Below are 20,472 nucleotides of genomic sequence, written 5' to 3' on the forward strand. Positions count from 1 at the left end.
TCTGATGTGGAACTTCAAGTTTGTTGAATATCAAAATGCTTTATATCCAACAAATGCCCAATATCCACGCACTCACTGTCATTCTTCTCAGGTAGCAACAATGTGGTGAGGCAGGGTTTCTAGGAACAGAAAACCACACTAGCTCTTTCCTGAAAAATTACTCTGTGCTTAGCTAAATGCTTAATGATCTTATTCCTTCTTACATAACCCACTATTTTACTATGAATAGAGGTCAGATGCACTGGCTTGAAGTTGTCCAAATCACTTTTGGAGCACATTTTGCAGGTGAAAATTTTGCTGGTATCTTGTCATTGCCCTGGCACAGTGGCTATTAAAAAAACCCACAAATTTCCCATCCATATTTTAAAAAACCCTCAAAATAAAAATAAAAACAAAATCACGGATTCCATGGTTAATAAAAATCATTTTACATTTCACTCTGTCTTTTAAAAAGTTGAAGTAAACATCAAATACGCCAGCAAGTCTAATTCTTGTCTTTTTTAAAAGAAACTGATGGGGAAAAACCCAAACAAATAGCATAGAAATAAGCACACAGAAGTCTTCTTAACAGATACATCTTATCACACTGCAAACACTGAATTTGCTTTAGATTATTTAGTTGTTGTATGACTAATGTATCTTTTGGCCTTTGATGGAGGATTATTTCACACAATTAACTGTCATTGGTATAAATGATATTTAAATACTATATCTGAAGTCTGAATGTATTATTACTAAAAGAAGTCAATTTACATAGAACCTAATGTATTCTTGATAATACTGATATAGACTTATTGCACCACCAGAAAGTCTTATGCTTTGAATCAAAAATGAGTTTCTCGCTGTAAAGTCATGAAAAGATACAGTAATTGAAAGGGAAAACCCATCCTTTTCTAAACTGGTAAAACACACTGCCACCTCCAGGGGCTTATTAAGGCTTTTCTGTGATCTATTCTGTCATTTAGAGGTCTTACTTCTCAAATCAATCAAGCTAGGCTTGAGGAATTTTTCTTTTTTTTTTTAAGAATTGGATACATTTAATTGTGATCAATAGGATAAGTATAGCAAGCTGAGAATCAGCAGGGGTAGCTGGGTACAACTTACAGCAAGAGAGAATGTATCTGTGAAAGTCTTGCAATATGCTTCAGGCATTCTTTGGTTGGCTCTTCAAGATCACCTCTTCTTTCTTCAGGTTCAGGTTTAATGAACTCCAAATTAGTTTCTGGAAAGTCAATCTTTACTTATGAAAAAGAAAAAAGAAATAAAGACAGAAGTCCTTTTAGCAATATGCATTCTCAGCCACAACTGTCAATAAGTGCTATCTCGGATTTGTACAGGAAGCGTACAAAATATGGGAGAAAGAAGAGAGAATAATTCTTTGAGGATTTTCACTGTGTTATGTAATACTTAAAAATGTTGGTGATAAACTCAATGCATGAAAATCGCTGGGAACTTTGTCAGAATTTCCTGGGAGAATTTAATCCACCATATTTCAGTTTTATTAAAATTGCATAAACTCAAAGCTGAAGTAATTACTTCTCCTTTTTCACTCTTTCCTGGTTTTTTTTTTTTTTTTGAGATGGTTCCTAAATGGAAATCTTCCGTTAATGGTTTGTTCAGTTTTTTTCGGTGGGGTGTGTATCTGAAAAAGTAGGGATAATTCTTATGTGTAGAGATAGTGTAAGAGATAGGAATCCCATTCCTAATTTCACCTTGGATGTTCAAATTAATATATATACTGTACAGTGCATCTCCCAATTTGTCATTATTTACACTTACATATGGCTGTCAGACCATGAAAATGTTTTTAAAATACAGAGAAAGAAAACATTTAACCAAAATTACAGATCTTTAGGTGCTTGATAAGTTGAATACAGATTTAGTTAAAATTTCAGGTTGTTCTTCAAAATTCAGTTCAATTCGCACATTCCATTTTGGTTTCTTAATGCATACCATAGTCTCTTGTCTATCTCTATTTTTTTTAATACATGCATTTGATATCCATCACTCTTCTAAAGGATAACAAAGTTATTCCCTACTTAATGTAACTCTCTTTTTGGTCACATCAGAAAAGCTATCTTTATGAGATGTCCAGCATGTTCACAAATTGTGATACTGTCACATGCATGAGTATAATAAAAAATGAGGAGTGGAGAATGAGAGATCTCCTGTTTCTCTCGGCAGAGAGAGATTATCAATTAATAGCCACTTACTGTCTCAGCTTCACTTTATTATTAATAGGGGAAGCTATTTTAAGGCGTTGTCTTTGACTGAACTCCTCAGACTAGAAAATCCCCATTTACTTGTCTATTAAAAATAGGATATTTTTAGGCCAATGTCATTTATCTGTATTATCTGCTTTTACATGTCATTTGCTAATAGTCCTTCAGCTTTTTTAATACAGAAAACAATTGTCTTTGCCCTTGAAGTATCTGGTTGTTAATTTAACCTGGAAAGGTGACAAAACTGCCATGCATACCTAATGCATTTTCAATACTGGGAGCACTATTCTGTGCAGAATGAGTGTGTCCTCAGCATGAGATACACTGCTGCCTATTGAAAATTGCTTGTAGATGCTTCCTTTACAAATCCTTTATGCTACTCAGCCTAATTGCAAACTGTATGATATATTTATAATAGCATACAATTCAATAGTACTCAGAACAAAAGTTCAGATTTGAAAAGGGAACTGTAAATCAGGTACAAAGCCATTAATTTGTGTCAAAAGTATTTTTGGAATCAAAATTATAACAACAAAAATTATTCTAGAAAAACCTTGTCTAGACCTCTGAGGTGGTATCTGATATGGAAAATATCATACATGTTTGCCACCGTGCAGAATTACAGACTTCCACATGCTCTCCTTGAGCAGCTATAATGAAAATAGGAATTTTTAATTTGTGTGGTCTGGACGAGCTGTGGGAACAACCATTTTCTTGCACTTTGTCAGAAAATAACCTTTTATTTTGTTTTCTTACTTTCTTACCTGCAATACTACAGAGGTTGGTGTATCGGTACTGCAGATGCCTGGAGTAATCATTGTTGTTGTAAGTGTTCTGTACAATGTCATGCTAAGCAGCAAAGTGCCGTGAATGAGCCGACTACAATACACAGAGACAGAAACACTGTATCAGTACTGGAGACAAGGTGAACAAGGTTCACTGAAATGATATCAAAGAATGTGAAAGTGGATAGCTTAAAAGGCAACCAAAACGAGAACAAACCTTTTCATGTGGCTAGTACAAATGTGGCCAAGATCAGTAGAGTATGCATACTGATAGACTCACTGCTATAGTGGTATCTGCGTAGTTGCAGGGATCATGACACAAATCACACAAATCACAATGCCAACGACATTCTAGGTCAGTTTTGCTCTTTACCACTGACTTCTTGTGCGATACAAGTTGCCATTTAAGGTAGGGATAAAATAAAGATAATACCATATTTATATCTCAAAGTTTAAGTTTGAGGTGAAACATTTGAGAGATTGTGATGTGTCAACACACACTGAATAAGGCAGAGAGCAGTACACATTTATTCCTCAACAAGAAGAAACTCATCGCAACCTACTGCAACCATAAAGGATCTTTGCTGATTTTATGTGTAGGTATCAAGGAAGAGGAAGTATGATGTCAGAGTCTGCAAAGAGCTGAAAGGAGTTTGAGTGGGATAGTTTATATCACATATGCTGCATATGATTTTTGGACAGATGAAAGATTATGGACTGAAGTATCAATCTAAGCACTACATATACAAGAAAATCTTATAAAAACCAGGCATGCATATAGTCTGCAGATAAAAAAAATCAGCATTATTCTTATCTGCAAATAAGAAAAACACAATTCAGTCTAGAGAACTTGAATAAAATCAGAAAGTTAGGGTGTAAATTCTAATCCCAACCAACCCACTCAAATTTGGAATATGGTACGTGAATAAAGGAAGACATAGTACTCTCAATTTACCCTTTAATGTGTGCACAACTTAATGGTTAATGAGGTCAGAAATTTGATTATGTTCAACATATCTTCTGTTGCCGACAAATAATTTTATTATAATAATTCCAAGCATTGTTTAGTCAAAACAAATAAAGAGCTAGACTCTCTTCTGCCCATTGCAACAGAAATAGACAGTGAGGTAAGATGAGTTTTGAGTGCAGAGATTTTACCTGAGATGAGCATGTTAGAGGTACAAGAGAACTCAGATGGACTTTCTGATCCCAGCATGAGTTTGCAACACTGCTGTAAAAGTACTTTTTTAATTGCTAACTGAAATAAATTGTTGCTAAGTCATCCGAAGAGCAAATAAACTCCTGCAAAGTCATTTTTACAGTCAACATTCAGCATAAACCTATTTAAGAACTTTTTTTTTTTTTCACTTCTCAAGTTATTCACATTGTTACTGGAAAAAAAATTAATTTTACTGTGCGAACACAGCTCAGGAGGATTGAAGACAAAACCACTTTCCAAAGCTTTTTTTCAGATGCAGGTGCATTTGCAGGCAGAAAAAAGAAGCTGTGATTTGAATAAGATAGCACTCAGGGGAAAGCAGTTGTGTGATATGAAATCTTTCATATGTAGGCCACTGATGTGAGTATGGAACTGATTAATGGTGATTCAAAGTTGTTTTTCTGTGATGTGTACTCAGATGACCTTTAATAAATGAGTTACTTCAACCAGTCCTTTGTTGACTGGATTTACATCATAATTTGAACTAATTAACACTTTTGTTAGAAAGGAGTAGCTGAAAACTGAATAAACACGAAGACCAAACTACCCTTTTGAGCACTCCTTACTGCTAATCATTTTCATACAGTGCTCTAAAACTATAGGGGGCTTTAAAAAACAGGATCCACAGTGGATTTTTTCCTGGGAAACTTGTTCAGACAAATACAAGAAGTAGCACAGACCTCAGAGGCACTGCAGATGTGTTTGAGACATTTTCTGAGCTCATTATTTCAACTCACTTGTACCCCACACAGATGTGTCTGAAGACTGTTCAGGAAGATAAGGAAGAATAGTCAGGTTGGCTTCTCAGAGTCCTCAACTAGAGAAACAGCAAGTAAAGCAATGCATTTTTGTTGATCTGAGAAAACGTCACATGTGAAAGCAGATGAGAGGACTGCGAGTAAAATCAAAGATATTAAACTACTTCAATAGTATGGAGATGATCTCTCCCAAGAAAAAAAAAAAAGTTTAAAAAACTAGATGCGTTTATGTCTTGTATATAGAGTAGCCTGATTTATATATTTACAAAAAACTGAGCAGGTCATATGCCTTCTACCAGTAAGTCTCTTTTTGGACTAAGGCTGGCCTGTAAACATGGGAGGCATTTTAAAAAAGAAGTGAAGGTGCATCAACAACTGCAAAATACACTTGATGCTTTTGAGACACAGTTTTCCCTAGAAATCTTTGAGGCACTGTATACACTGCACAACTAACCTTCTTCAGGATTGAGTCTTCTTTTGGACACACAAATGGAATAGTATCATGGGCAGTGCAAATGAAAGAGACAGTTAAAAGATGCATCACTAATTTTAGCAAAAGGAAAAGAAGCAGGAGAGTGTGCAGGATCTATTCAGAAGAGAGAGCTAGCATCATGAGCATGGTAACCATAACCTTTAATGAACAGACAGATTCTGGTTCTGCTGATGGGTTCAGTCAGATTTCCATGTAACAACTTTAGCATCACGTATACCAGAAGGTGAATAAATAAGTGCTGCTCTGTGTCTACTGCCATTTATTTATTTGTTTATATGCTCATACAAAATCAAGACAGATGGAAATCCCTGGAATTTTACAGATTCTTAGCCTTTTTTTACTACCAGAGATGGCATAAACTTCCCATTGTATTACAGCAGAAGAGGACACTTATTCAAAGACAGTTCAACTTACTCCAACTTCATAAAATCAAGCTTATGTCCTGAAGTCATGTAGAAAACTTCCATTACCACACCCAGCAAAAGGAAAAACTCTTTTAAATAGTTTTAAAACTATTTTGCAGTTGTGTTCCTTATTCTTTCCTAATTTTTGTCCCAATACATAAAGTTAAAAAATAAGTTTACAGGCAATAATTTTAAGATAAACAACTACATTTAGCCAAAGATAGGAGAATATTAAAGGAAATTAGTTTTCTAAAGAATGAGACTATTTGGACAGAAACATGCAAAGTTGATAAGCAGTATCTTAACACATTTGATAGAGAGTATGATGGCTGGCCTGTATATCCATCAGCTAGTCATATTATAAATCAACACACTGAAAGACAACTGTCAGAATAGTGAGATATATTACTAGAATTCAAGAAATAATGTAAATTAAGTAAATTTGAAATATACTAGACAACTGTTAACTGACAAAGCTTTAACAACAAAAAAACCCAAAATTAAACAGGCTGACTTTCTGAGAATATTTTTAGGTATTGTGTGGCTTCAGCATGGGCAAGGTACAGAGAACAGATTGAAATAAGAACTGCTAAAAAATAATTAACATGTTTTATTTAAACAGTGGGGTTTGCTTCTATTTTTTTTCTATAATTCTCATATACTCAGTGTTTTTTTAGAGAAGAAATATAGTGTTAAAATCTCAGAAAATGTCTACAGCCCTTTCATCTGGCAAGAGACTTCAACATGGTCTTGCCCCAAAGCACGAGAAACTCTTCACAATTCTTAAAACACATGAAGGTAATATGTACATTTTACATAATAAAATAAGCTCGTTTTTTCTTAATCTTCAGTTCAGATTAAACATAAAGAATGAAACTATGAAAGACAGAAGCAATCAAACAATGACAATAATCATTTTAGAAGAGAAAATGGACAACAAATTTACAGAGAAGTGTAAATTCAATCTCTATTAACATAAAGTGTTCTTTTGCACTAGAAAGGTTCCTAAGTAATATTTGGGAATAATCCCAAACTGATTTGTGGGTTTTTTTTTCCTTCCCATTTTAACATGTCATAATCAGATTGAATGAATTCCTATGTTCTTATCAGAATGTCAGAATAAGATACAATGGGACAGCAATAAGGAATTGTATTTTTAAAATGTTTAGAAAAGAAAAAAATCAAGTATCTGAAAGATGCTTGATACAAAAAAAGAGAGCAGTCTCTGTTCTTATCTTTGCTGCCCCTAGAAGAATAGCCCAGTGACCACCTGGGACAAGGATTTGAAGAACGATTTTTGATGATCCAGACAAATATCTTAGGGCTACCAGCTTATTCAAAGAGCTTATTTCTGTCTTTTCCCCTAAAAATTAGATCCTAGACATGATAAGGTTAAGACTTCTTTTAGAATTCAAATTCACTTCTCAAAAATTTTCTTCTGAACAAATATTTTCCAAGTTAGAAATGTTTTGTCAAAGATTTTCTGGTCAGATTTCTTTAATCTTTTATATACATTTACAGAGTTCGTTCATTTAGAGACCCTAATAACATAATATTTGCAATAATAATAGGTACACTTCACACATTAGCATGACACTAAAGGTAGAAATCGTTTCTTGAATCACACTTTCAAGCTCAGAAGTATTCTGTTGAAATAAGTCTTGTGTTTTAGCTGCATTCCAGCAGTGATGGGAGTGAAGTTGGGTTAATTTCTCAATTGCTCAATTTATTAATGTTTTTATCAAAATCGGTGCATTAAATAGAAACATTTATTAACTTACAAAGCTCTTCTGGAGCAGAAATGGCCTTTCAAAGTGCTACTGTTTCTTCTTAATTACTTAAACTAACATAGCATTACTTATTAAGAATAACCTGATAGTTTTAATCCTGCTCCTTTCTCAGTAGGTAACCCTGAGAACAAGTTTACTCTCACAAAAAATATTAATGATTTTCAAAAGAAAAGGAAAAGCAGGCTAGGTGAATTTCAGATATTTGTCTCATTTCAAAGGCATTTCAGGGTTATCCTTATTTTTATACCAGTCTATCAACTGAAATAATGGTGAATGAATAGTTCTGTGGAGTTGTGGTTGGCTAAAAGAGAAAAAAAGCATTTAGGCTTCTTTGTGTTAGTAATCACTATAATTGTAAATGACATACCTATCAGATTAGGGAGTATTGAACAGTTATTCCTAAATGATTCCTCTGCAACAACTCAACTTTTATCTCTGCTTTCAAGGGTCATTTCAGCAATGATCTCTACAATTATAAAGAAGATGAAAGAAAAGCAGCCCTCTGTCCCCTTCATTATGCTGCTTGTGTGTACTATGAAAGAATGAAGCTGTTTTTCAACAAAATTTTTGATACTAACTGTGTGACTTGGAGACTAGCTAATGAAAATCAAGATGTTTACTCCAATGGCATACATTTAAAAAAATACATTCAAGGGAGCTGAGAACTTCCAAAATTATTCTTTTTTGACTCAAATGCTGAAAAATAGGAAAACCTCTGGTACAACACAGGTCTCAAGAACCAGATTCTATCATACCTCATTTACCTCCAAAGGTGTCTCAGTATTCCTCAATTAAGTTAGCATATCCTTATGTCTAATCACTGCTTCTGAATGTAGTCAAGGTATATCAGCTTGCTGGAGATGAGGACATCTTAATACTTCATCTCAAGTTAGATTCTCAGCAAAGATAGTCCATCTATTTCACTCTAAACACAAGGGTGGTAGAAATACTCAAACACAAGGCATGCTTTCTCTACAAAGACATACATAGTGGAAAAGGGAGTGATGTACTCTTCTTCAGACAAACTATGAAAGAAAAGTGATTGAATAAAATGCCTAAGCAATCCTTGGAGCACACAATTGATTCATGTTTCCTTCCTTCCTTCAAGCTGTATTTACCGAGTCACAGAAGAATGTTCTCTTTTTCTGATCAGAGCAATCTTAAACTCTTCTTAAATATCTTCTGAAAAGACAGAAAAAGCCTTTATCCCAGTCCAACTTATTTGCTAGTGTTTTAAGCCTCTCAGCTTGAAAGGTCAGTGGAACTCAAGGTTTCTCAAATATAGTAAATCCATACATGCAATCACATTTTGTGTTTTAAATGGGGACTGCCATCACATGGAGAATTACACTAAGATGTCTCACAATTAAAAAAGAGCTATAGCTTAGACTTGGATGCTAATGCAGAAATTTGTGAGGCTTGACTATATCCCATTTATTGCCCTGAGTGCATAGAGGACTATGGAGTCTAAATAAAAATTAAGTATCATTCTAAAGGCTTGATCTAATTTCAGATGTCTCAATGCCACAAAAATATATTTAGAGCACTGCAGAAAATCTACCTCACATCTCTGTTTATGCATCACTTCAGACATTCAAGGCTACGAGCATCTTTGAATCACTGTTATATTGTGTGCTATGTAGAAAGAAGAGGTTAAAAAACAGGAGAAAGCTTTTAGAGTGGTGTGTAGAGCGAAAGGTGCTCATTGTGGTCATTGCTAACTGCCTCACTCCCATCAGAATGAATCGGTGTGAAAATAGAATGAAGCCTGAAAGGAACACCCTAACCATTGTGAACAAGAGGCTATATTGAACAGGACTTTGCAAAGCTACAGGAAAGGGTACAGCAGGGCCTTTCAACAGGCCTAGACAACTTTATTGTAACTGTTACTCAGTTACATAAACCAAGTTCAAAACCAATGTATTGGAAAGAAAGAAAGGGATGGAACACTTAATAGAATATCAAAAGGAGTTTACTGTTAAGTGACAGTCTCAATCTTATTACGTCAAGGTCCTGACTTGAGTATTTCTGTCTTCTTGTATGTCACCCAAGTTGAGTGCAATACTATTCCAAGAATGTTTTTGGTTTTTTTTTAAGATATCACACAAAACTGAACTTACTCTTTTGGATACAATGGAGAGCATGTCCAAGCAAGCACTTCTGTATTTTTAGAGGCACTGTTTACTCCAAGTAGTTTTATTGTCAGCATAGTTTCCCTCGGAAGAGCCTTTATTCGTAGAGGAAAGTTGATCCTAAAAGGAAATCAGAAAAAAAGGAATATAAAAGTTTAAAAAAATTGAGCATTGCTACCACAAGGGAGTTCTTTCTACATTTTTCTAGGTGCTTTAACACATATATCAAGCTACAAGTTACAAAAGTAGCACTCTGAAGGAAAATACAGCTGGATGATCCTTTCAACACATTGAAGATATTGCCAACTGTTAAAATTCATTCACTTGAGTGGTAAACAACAAATATAAGAAAAGCTTTAGTTAAATTTTTGCTTTAGAATTACCTTATCAATGAAGGGCTATTTCAGAATAAGCATCCCCTAAGGGTGAATTGTAAACCAAGAGTTAGTTATTTGCTGTTTTATATCTCCAGAGGAAAACAGTACTTAAGAAACAAAGAGTTGCTTCTTTGTAGAATATGATAATAATACGCCATTCAAATGTGCTTTGGTGTGTGGTGTTTCCCAACCACCCAAGAGCAATGAGAGATTCTCACTTTTTAATGAGAAAATTCAGATCTAGCAATATTTGTCTCAGCTTTTTACTGACCATTAGCAAACTTGATTCATCATTCAATTTGTTTATATAGATTATATGAATTGATTTAAAATCATAACATTTCTAATAAATAAGGTATTTTCATGTTGTATGGAAAAATCATGTGTATTACTACCCAGACATGTTCAAGTCTATATTTTCTTTTACCTGAAGGGAATGTTCGTGGTTATGGCACATTTCTATTTTTTTTTCCATGTATATTCAGCACAAACTTCAATTCTCAAGTGGGAAGTGAAATTAATTACATTTTTCTGTACAAACAAAATCAACATAAGGAGCTAAAGGCTAAAAGAAGCATTCAACATTGACAATATTAGGATTAAGAAAACAAAAGATCTTCATAACCTTCATTAAGAAAATAAACCAGAAGATAAATTTAAAAATATATATTCCATTTAATTTTCAGCTACTCAATACAGACTGGCAAAACAATGCAATTTTCACCACTTTTAAAAAGCTCTGGTCATACTTAGGTGGTAAACAGTTGCAGAAAATGGTATTTTAAAAGTATAGTAGCCTGAAAACCATAAGTATTTTTGGTATCAGAAATAAGATAAAGTAATAATATAGAGTAAAATTAGCATAAGATTTTGCTCCTAGTTCAATCTGTCAAAATTCTATTGGCTTTCGGAAAGTCTCCTTGAATGCACCAAGGAGACACAGAAAGTAGATGTAGAATTTCAGCTGGAACTCTAAATTAGCAGTAGTGTCAAAATTTCAGATGATCAGTCCTAAACATTTGGAAATCATTAAAATTTGCATATCTCTGCCCCTGAATAACAAAGCAAGACAGTAGTTTCCCACTCTTTCTGATTAACATGAATGGAATTGAGAAGCAATTCTCAACTGTCTTCTTACATGTCCCTATTTATAGCCTTCAACTCTCCTTTCCCTGTCTCATGCCCTTTTCTTCACTCATAATTAGTTAGAAACAGTTATTGGTAAAATGAACAGTTTTACATACTACAGATAGTTTGTTCAGGTGTTTTTGTTTTTTTTTTTTTCACTTACAGGCCAACAACTCTGCCCATGCTATATAAAACTGTTCAACAGAGTTACACTTCACTTAAAAGCACCATTAATGCTGTGAAGAGACTAAATTTTTTTTTTTTTTTTAAATGAGGCATGCATTTTCTAATACACTCCTTGTGAACTTGAAGTTGTGAAGAAACTTACAATATCCTCACCGCAGAATGCAAATATTTCCTAGAGGTTCCACAGGATTCATATATTTCCTAGAGGTTCCTTAGGACATGACATATACCACTACCAGATGTACATCAGTAGGTAAAGAACTTGGAAACTTTGATGAGAGTTAAACAGGAGCTAAAGTATGGGCCGAAGATGACTAGAGGGGAATATTTGTATTGCATTTAAGAGCTGTGATTAATGTTGATGTATATGCACTTACTCAGTTGGTATTATCCTTTCTGACCAAAGGAGGTTGAGCCAAATCACAGAATTACAGAATGGGTTGGAAGGGACCTCTAAAGATCATCTAGTCCAACCCTCCTGCTAAAGCAGGTTCACCTTGATTTAGTCATACAGGAACACATCCAGGTGGGTTTTGAAAACCTCCAGAGAAGGAGACTCTACATCTCCCTGGGTAGCTTGTGCCAGGGCTCCCTCACCCTCACAGTAAAGTACTTTTTCCTTCAGTGGAACTTTTTGTGTTCCAGCTTTTGTCCATTACCCCTTGTCTTATAACTGGACACTACAGAAGAACGTGTCACCCCATACTCTTGACATATCTCTTTTAAATATTCATAAGTATTAATGAGGTCCCCCTCAGTCTCCCCTTCTCCATGTTGAACAGAATGTATGAAAAAATGGATGACAACGTAAAAGAAAAAAAAGAATTGGAATGGTGGCCAGACATAAGACACATTGCAAGTGAACACTTTCAACAGTAGTTGAGAACAGAGAAGCTGCTTACTGAGATGGTGCTATTCGCAGATGTCTGTAGATCAGAGGATGGAAAAATAGATGAGGATGGAAAAAGTGAAGATGGTGGAATAAGTATATGAAGAGTAAACAGCTAAGATGAAAGGAAAAAAAAAGAACTAAGATGTCTAAGTCATTGAAAAATGAAGCTGTTGAGAAAATATCAGAGCAAATTTTGGACTTTACACATTATGTGCTAGACAGTATCAGTCTTTCAAACTCTGCACCAAGGAGATAATCACACTTTCAAAGATAACACAGAAGTTCTAAAGCAAAAAGTACACTCTTAAAAAAGGACAAACAGAAGAAACACTAAACAAGGTAATTTCTGATTCTATTTTTTTCTGAGAACATTCTAGAAGACTATGATAAAGTACTTAACAGAAGCTCACATTTAATCACAAAATTCTATCAAGTTACAGTTCAGACAGTAACTGTGTAAACCACTTGGAAACACAAGCTAAATACATGAAACTCAGCAAAGAAAGCAAGTCTTGTCTTTGGTAGAAATTCTCTTCCTAGATTCCTAACCCTCAAAACACTATTTTCCTTTTTTTTTTTTTTTTCCCCTTTGAGCCAATCCTTATCTAAAGCAGGACTCATATTGAATTATTTAAGTTTTTTTTCAGACTGATTTATCCCTAACTGTATAGAGAATATTTGACTTTGTAATGTAATAGAATCACCTCCTGATGACCTTTTGCCATATGCATTTTGAACAGATCAACAGAAAATAGCATATGGGTCAAACAAAAGTATCATTTTAATTCAGGGCAAGAGACCTTATGAAATAGAATTTGTCTCCTCTGTAAACTTTTTATGCAAACATATTCCCTTCTGTTTCAGAAAGGTGATGTTATAACAAAAAAACAACTATGAGTTAATGTAATTTGGTTATAGTTTTGAGTGAGCCCAGACTTCCTATGATAGGAAATGGTGCCACTTGGTTACGTGAAAAAACATGAAAATAACAATTGCAGTAACATTTCATGAAAATATTCTGATCTTTAATCAATTCAGTTTGAATTCTTTCAAAAAGTATTATTAATGTTTATATACATGTATTTATTATAGGAAAGCCAAACCAGCTCATTCTTGATTATATTTTAAATTATGCCTGTTATGTACCTAACACCTTCAGTGATAATATGATACCACCTCTACTGTTCCTTCTCTCTTCTGAAGCTACTGATTATTCTGTCAAGTTTTTATGTCTTATCTTAGAGGATCAGCAGCACAAATTTTCTCATTATAGAACTATGAGAAGTATTTTATATTTAAAATGAAAACAATCTAAACATTTCCTTTCCTATGTACATTTTTGTACAGGAAAGATCTTCCAACATCCATACATAATATTCTGATACAATACTAAATTCATAACTGTGGTAAGCTTTTTGTCATCTCATTGCTTTAACTGAATGTTGTTTGAGTGTGTGCTTTGTTTTTCAATGGTGTTATTTTCTTCAAGGCTGACAGGCAGATGATAGGCAGTTGGTAGCCTTTACTCTAAAATTGCACTCTCAAACTAAGTCCTCATTTTACAACTGCAGACCCTTGTTATTACAAAAAAAAAACCCAATCCAGAAAAAAACCCAAAAACTCCAAAAACCAAAACAAATCACAACAAAAAACCCCAACCCACAACAGCCTTGTTGCTTCTAAAAAAAAGAACTCTTAAAGAAAAGTTGTAATAGGTTCTCAAGCTGGATTGCATACCTACTAGAGGTGGACTTATAGGGAAGAAATCCTCAAAATAGAACACAAATACAGTCTTTGGCTTTATCTCCTTTTGGTTCCAATATTCCTAGAGTATACCTCCAGTGAATGAAAGCTATTCTCGGAAAAGCTTTGTTTAGCTCTTTGTCAGATAAGACCTAGCTTAGACTTATTTCTGTTCCTCTTTTTCACTTCATTCTAACTCCCATTTCCCTAAGTTTCTCCAAATTCCATGGATTTTCATTTGCTCAGAATAAAATCCGAAATAAAGACGTTAGTAATCTTTTTTTTTTTTTTTAATGAATATTCAATGTGTAAAATCTGTCAGACAAACATATACCAAACACAGACCATAACTTACTTCTCATTCCAGTCAGTCAGGAAAAAGAAGGATCTTTTAACTGGTATACTTTTGCAAATCTTCACTTGACATATTGTCTTCCCAGCATAAGTTAGTGAACAGGAAAAAGAGAAAACTTTGTAGCTACAAAACAAAACAAAACAAAACAAATTGCAATGTACAAAGTTTAGCACAGTAAATTTGGGGCTAACCCTTCAGAAACTTGTGAAGAACCATTCTTTCATGCAAAAAGCATTAAAATAATGAATCTCATATTAATGGGAAGGAGTGCTTATTTTTTTTGTTTGGTTTTTTTTAATGTTTGGAGTTCAAGAAAAGTACTTAAGACTCCTAGATTCTGTTCCATGTTTTTATCATTAATACTATTTTAATTTTTTTTTTTTCCACTATTGCAGTCAAGGGAGGTTTGATATGATTTTTGAAGTGTTACAACTTTCTCATCATACAACTTCTGTCAACAGTAAATCTATTTGTACTTAACTCTTCCAATCTGTAAAAAAACAAGTTAGAACTTACTGGAATCTATACATTCATTACAGCAGAAGCATTAAAGCTTTCTCTGTTGGCATTCCTTAGATTCCCGACTGACTAGCTTCATAGTGTAATTTGGGTCTGAGGCTATCTGTTGGTTCCAACTAATGTTCTTAATTAGTCTTGTAACTTCCAGATCTTCCTGCCACTCAGATTTAGACCATGTTCTGTGCTTGAATGATGAACACGTGAAACAAGTTAAATCTGAACAGGAAATCTGAAACATTTGCAGATTCAAGGAGCCTGGATTTGTTTGTTCAAACGAATGATGGTTGTCCTCCTCCAGAACATTACAATAATTATTATCATTATTATAGCAGTTTTTTTTTCTTCTCAGTGTCTTTTTGGTTTCTTTTTCTAATTAAAATAAAAGGATTTGGAATCTGTAGTATCTATGAGACATTAATCAGAGAAAGGAAAAAAAAATATCTTACAAGACTAGGAAATGTTTCTGCTCTTAAACTTGTTATCTTTCCTCTAGTCTAAAGATTACAAGTGGAGGATAGTGTAGGAAATAATAGTTTTTAATACAATACAATGATTAAATATTTATGTTTAAACAGAAACATTGATACACGATATACAGACATAGTCCTGATTTTTACACCATAAGGGCCTAATTCTGTAAATATTACTGCCTATTCAATGCTTCAGTCTGATTGAAATCAGAAAGGTTGTTCAGAGTGTATGTACTTCAACCCATTTTAGGTCTTCATAAAGCATTTTGCCTAGGTAGCCTCCCTGTGAGTTCAAAGTCATGACTTTATAATATTATCCCTGAGATCACTTTATATTATTCAGTTATAGGCAGGAATCTGATTGTTTTGGCCTGTAGAAACAAGTGCAGCCAAACATCATGATAGCAACATTGTACCACTGGCAGCAACTAAGGTACCTCTGCTTAGAATTGAAATGAGATAAATTATGAAATTTATAAAAGAAACAAGGAATGAAAATGCAGTAAAGAAAGAAAGGTAATCGCTTTTTGAACATTATTCTGAAACTTTTAATGTCTGCACCTATCTTTTTAAAGAGGACAGTATCATAGAATCATAGAGTCATTTCAGTTGCAAGAGACCTTTAAGATCATCGAGTCCCGCCTTTGTCCCAGCCCTATCAACCACTAGTAAGACAAGAATAAGAAAATGAGAGCATAAATATAATAATCAACAAGAAAAAAACACAAAAGTGAACTTGACATGGATTTGACAGGACACTAACATGATTCTGTAAAGAACAAGACAACTGACTCTCCCTTACCCCAAATTATTGAAAGAAAACCCATTTATCTCATACTGGTAGACATAGAAAAAAACTCCACATTGTGAGACAGATAGAAAGGCATGGCAAAATTCTATCATATATAATACATGTATTACATATATGCAGGAATATATATTAAAATATATGATACAAACAACAGCAAGACCATAAAGTGTGAAAGGGATTTATGAGAGCTGTGAAAGGGAAAATGAGAGCTGTGATATAGTCAGAATGAATTACTGCAGTACAGAAATAAGTGTGGGGAGTATGTACGTGAATGAAGTTAGTAAAAGTATTTGAGGAAAGCAGGTGTCAGAGCAGCAATCTATGTCAAGAAATCCATGATAGAGGACACAGAGGTGGGCTACCATGCTTGTAAAGGGTTTGGAGCATATCTCATATGAGGAATGGCTGAAGGATCTGAGGCTGTTTAGCCTGGAGGAAGAAAACTCGGGGGAGACCTTATTGCTCTCCACAGCTACCTGAAAGGAAGTTGTACTGAGGTGGAGGTGGATCTGTTCTCCATAGTAGCAAGCAACAGAACAGGGGAAAATGGCTTCAAGTTGAGCAAGGGGAGATTCAGGTTGGATATTAGGAGGAATTTATTTACTGAAAGTGTTGTCAGGCATTGGAACAGGCTGCCCAGTGAAGTGGTGGAGTCACTGTCTGTGGAGGTGTTTCAGAGACGGTTGGATGATGCACTTAGGGAAATGGTCTAGTGATTGATAGGGCTGGGACAAAGGCTGGACTCAATGATCTTAAAGGCCTCTTCCAGCTGAAACAATTCTATGATTCTATGATTAATTTTCACCTGCTTTCACCCTTTCACATAGTATTCAAGTCATCAGTGGCTTTTAGGCCACATGTAATTTCACATTTTTCTGGTAAAACAAAATGCAATGGGAATAGTATACCCATCTGAAAATTAGGATAATGATTACAGTTCTGTATTTAGTACCTTAACTAATACAGATTGTCTCAGATTTTTATTAAATGCTAATTACAGATAATGCTGTATTGTACATTCTCTTGCCCACAGTCCAATGCAAATGATCCTTCTGTTTTTTAATCAGTCATTTGGAATTCAAAGTAAAGTGGGAGCAAGGGGAAAGTATTAATAAAAACTCAGAGAACACTATTTCGACTTATAAAAATAATGTGACTAGACTGTAGTCACCTGCCCTGCCTTTAACACACTGGAGTGGTAAGAGAACACTAGTTTTGCTCACTGTAGGAAAAGCAGCTATTTGAAGAGATGACGAATTTGACCAAATAAGTAGTGCAGAAGTAGATTCTTTAATCAGCTTTTTATTAAAGTTATGTCCCTCTTTTCTTTCTATGCTATGATTATATACTAGGTGTACTTGGACCTATAAGCTATACTTATTTTAACCACCATGTATAAGGAGGATCATCACTGAACATGCTTATCCAAATGATGGGGTTTAAATACACAAGAGCAAAAATTGCTGATAAAGCCTCATTCAGATTAGGTTTAAACAAAAGAACTCTACTCAGTAAGCTATCATTCAACCCTTCTAGTTACTTGCACTGCAGAGATCACAAAAAGTGAGTGTAAACTCTTGGCATGCAGCACATATCCTTTCCTCCATCTCGTTGAGTTAGTCACAGGAGTGTTTGTACACATACCTGTCAAGGCCAGTGCTCTGATATTATTTCTATTACCACTCTTCCATACTGGTCAAGTGAAACCATCTAGGCCACCTCCTTGATTCACCATCTATGGGGCCTGGGAGTCTCCTAGCCAATCAAACTTAAGTAAAAGTACTTTATTCTAGAAAAATAGTGGAGATGTACTCAGTTCTCAGTCTCTAACATTAATATAGGAGTATCACCAAAGCAATGGAGGTGACCTAGTATCTGTGAAAAATATGTCATCTAGGACAACATTTCATCTTGTGAGCACCTACTGGACCTCCTACCTGTTCACCCAGGCCTCTGGGATGTTGTGGGCCGCATAAACAGTGAAGCTGAGCTGTGAATCTAGACTGATGTCTGCATATGAAGGACTTTTAGGTATGCTGGCAAGCTGGAAATTTACATCAAAGCTGCTGCTGTAAACATGGATGAGACAAGAGATGGCCATGGAGAGCTCAGTCACAGCAGTCTCTATTAATTCTGAATGGAGAGAGAGAAATAAATAAAAGTTAGTGATAGGTCATGTATGAAGAACCATATTTATCTTAAACCATTAGTTTTGGCTTTGAAATGCTTCCTAATGAAATTTAATGAAACTGACATAACCTACCAACTGAAGCCAATTAGCCATCTGTGCTTCTGAAATCAGTCTTAGCTCATTTCTGGTGTATCATTAACAGTCTTTCATTACAGTGCTTTCAAATTAAGGCATTTTCAAAGTAATCATTTTAAACTACAGCAAGTTAGTATGTGCCTCAGATATTCCATTTTAGTCTGTTAATTTTTGTGCTGGAAGGATTTTTATTATGTAGGTATTTTGTAATTTCAGCAGCTAAGTAGCTACTTAGTTCAAGAGTACTGTCAATACAGCAGTAGAATGGGGAAAAGGCACTGGTTAGATATTAAGACTATAAAGCTGTTGCAAGTGTAGGTGAACAATTCATAAAATATATAAAATAACAGCCACATTCAGACATAGTCAGCATTCAGATGGTCATGGACTGGCAAAAACATTATACCATGATGGATGCCGAAATACATCTATACGGATATATATAAAATCCAGGCTACACCCTTATTTGTAACACACCTTTATTTATGTTATTTCCTCTGGCTTCAGCTCTGCAGTGCTCTTCATCTGCAATTACTGGCTTTTATCCGTCTTCCCTCCCTCTGTGTTTTTGGAGAAGCTAGGGATGGCCTGAGTACCAGTGTAAATTAAAATCCCACGCCCTGGCAGCCTCCATCGAGTGAAGACAGTGGCTACAAGCACTCATTTCTGGCTAGAATACTACAGCTTGTTATGTTGTAATTATCTTCCATATATGAAAACTGTATCATTTTAGAGACTTACAGGTTAAGAAAACTCATTCCTTTCACTTTCTGTGCATATTTCTCTGCGTAGCACTTTATTTTATAAAAATTTATTCTCTCTACAATTTTCTCCATTTATTATCCTTTACTGTAATTGTTCTGAATAAATCTTTTGCTGTAACAATTTGTTTCCTAGAATACCATTTTGTTCTCATAGCCAGTTCTCTTGCATGCCCAGTAACTTACTACCTTACAAACTAAATGTTGAATTTGCACTGGATTCTTTTACATTCCAAGGAATGAATTACAGTAATATATATAAAGCCTCCTTAAGAGGTCCCAGAAAAGGACATTAGTGGGCTATTATTTGAACCAGTATTTTGCACTTTATCCAAAAAGTAGCACACTATTTACATTACGAAAAAACAGCTACTTAGGAGACACTCTAGCTCCAATCCATTCAAAGTGGCAGACAGGTAGATGTGTAATAAGTAACCATTTATTTATGCAAACTGTCTCTTTGAAGTCAGTGAACCTTCTCTGCATTTTCTCCAAAAGAAGGTGAGATGCAGTTCAGGGTCACAGAGTCTTAAGGGTTGGAAGGGACTTTGAGAGACCATCTAGTCCAACCCTTCCATGTAAACTTCCTGCTGTGTGTGGAAACATACCCTTTGGCCATCAGCAATTTTTACACAACCCACATTCTAGGCTGTAAAACAACATTTAAAATTTTGTCCCTGGAACAACAGGAAATAGATTATATTTCATCTAAGCCACAGAAAAAAGGAAATGCCCTTTAAAAAAACAAGTCAGGAAAAACATGCACAATAGTGTAAATATTTTCCATAATAGAAAATTTACATATGCCAGGCAAGGAAGTGAATAAGATGTCTATCACTATACACAAGCTATCTTGTCTACTGGCCATTTTGCAGAAGAATGATTCTCATGATTTACCAAAATCACAAAACTGAAAGATATGTAAAAAACACAAAAACCAATCAAAGTACACTGATACTGAGGGGGAAAAAAAACCTCCACAAATTTTGCCTCATTTGTACCATGCTTCAAACCATCAGTGGTGAGGCAAAAAGAGCTTCCTGGGTGTCAAGGACCTGTCTAGATGCAGTAAGGCTAAAAGTCTTCCCTTAGTTATACACAATGTCTCTCAGACTCCCAGCTGAAGGGAGATGGGAAATGTTATTCTTTTTCTTCTCTCTA

The 20,472-nt window shown here is 34.8% G+C and overlaps 1 protein-coding gene across 1 annotated transcript in view; it reads right to left on the reverse strand.

Annotated features, from left to right (window-relative positions):
* PIK3C2G (phosphatidylinositol-4-phosphate 3-kinase catalytic subunit type 2 gamma) overlaps positions 1-20,472 on the reverse strand; it is a 200,942-nt gene that overhangs the window by 128,422 nt on the left and 52,048 nt on the right. The window contains exons 10-14 of the mRNA XM_061988856.1: positions 18,222-18,417; positions 14,485-14,607; positions 9,792-9,923; positions 2,987-3,101; positions 1,105-1,235 (exon numbers count right to left, since the gene is read on the reverse strand). Of these exons, the coding sequence (XP_061844840.1) occupies positions 1,105-1,235; positions 2,987-3,101; positions 9,792-9,923; positions 14,485-14,607; positions 18,222-18,417 (697 nt within the window). The remainder of the gene's footprint in view (positions 1-1,104; positions 1,236-2,986; positions 3,102-9,791; positions 9,924-14,484; positions 14,608-18,221; positions 18,418-20,472) is intronic.

Source organism: Colius striatus, chromosome 1, assembly GCF_028858725.1.
Source record: "Colius striatus isolate bColStr4 chromosome 1, bColStr4.1.hap1, whole genome shotgun sequence".
NCBI lineage: Eukaryota > Metazoa > Chordata > Aves > Coliiformes > Coliidae > Colius > Colius striatus.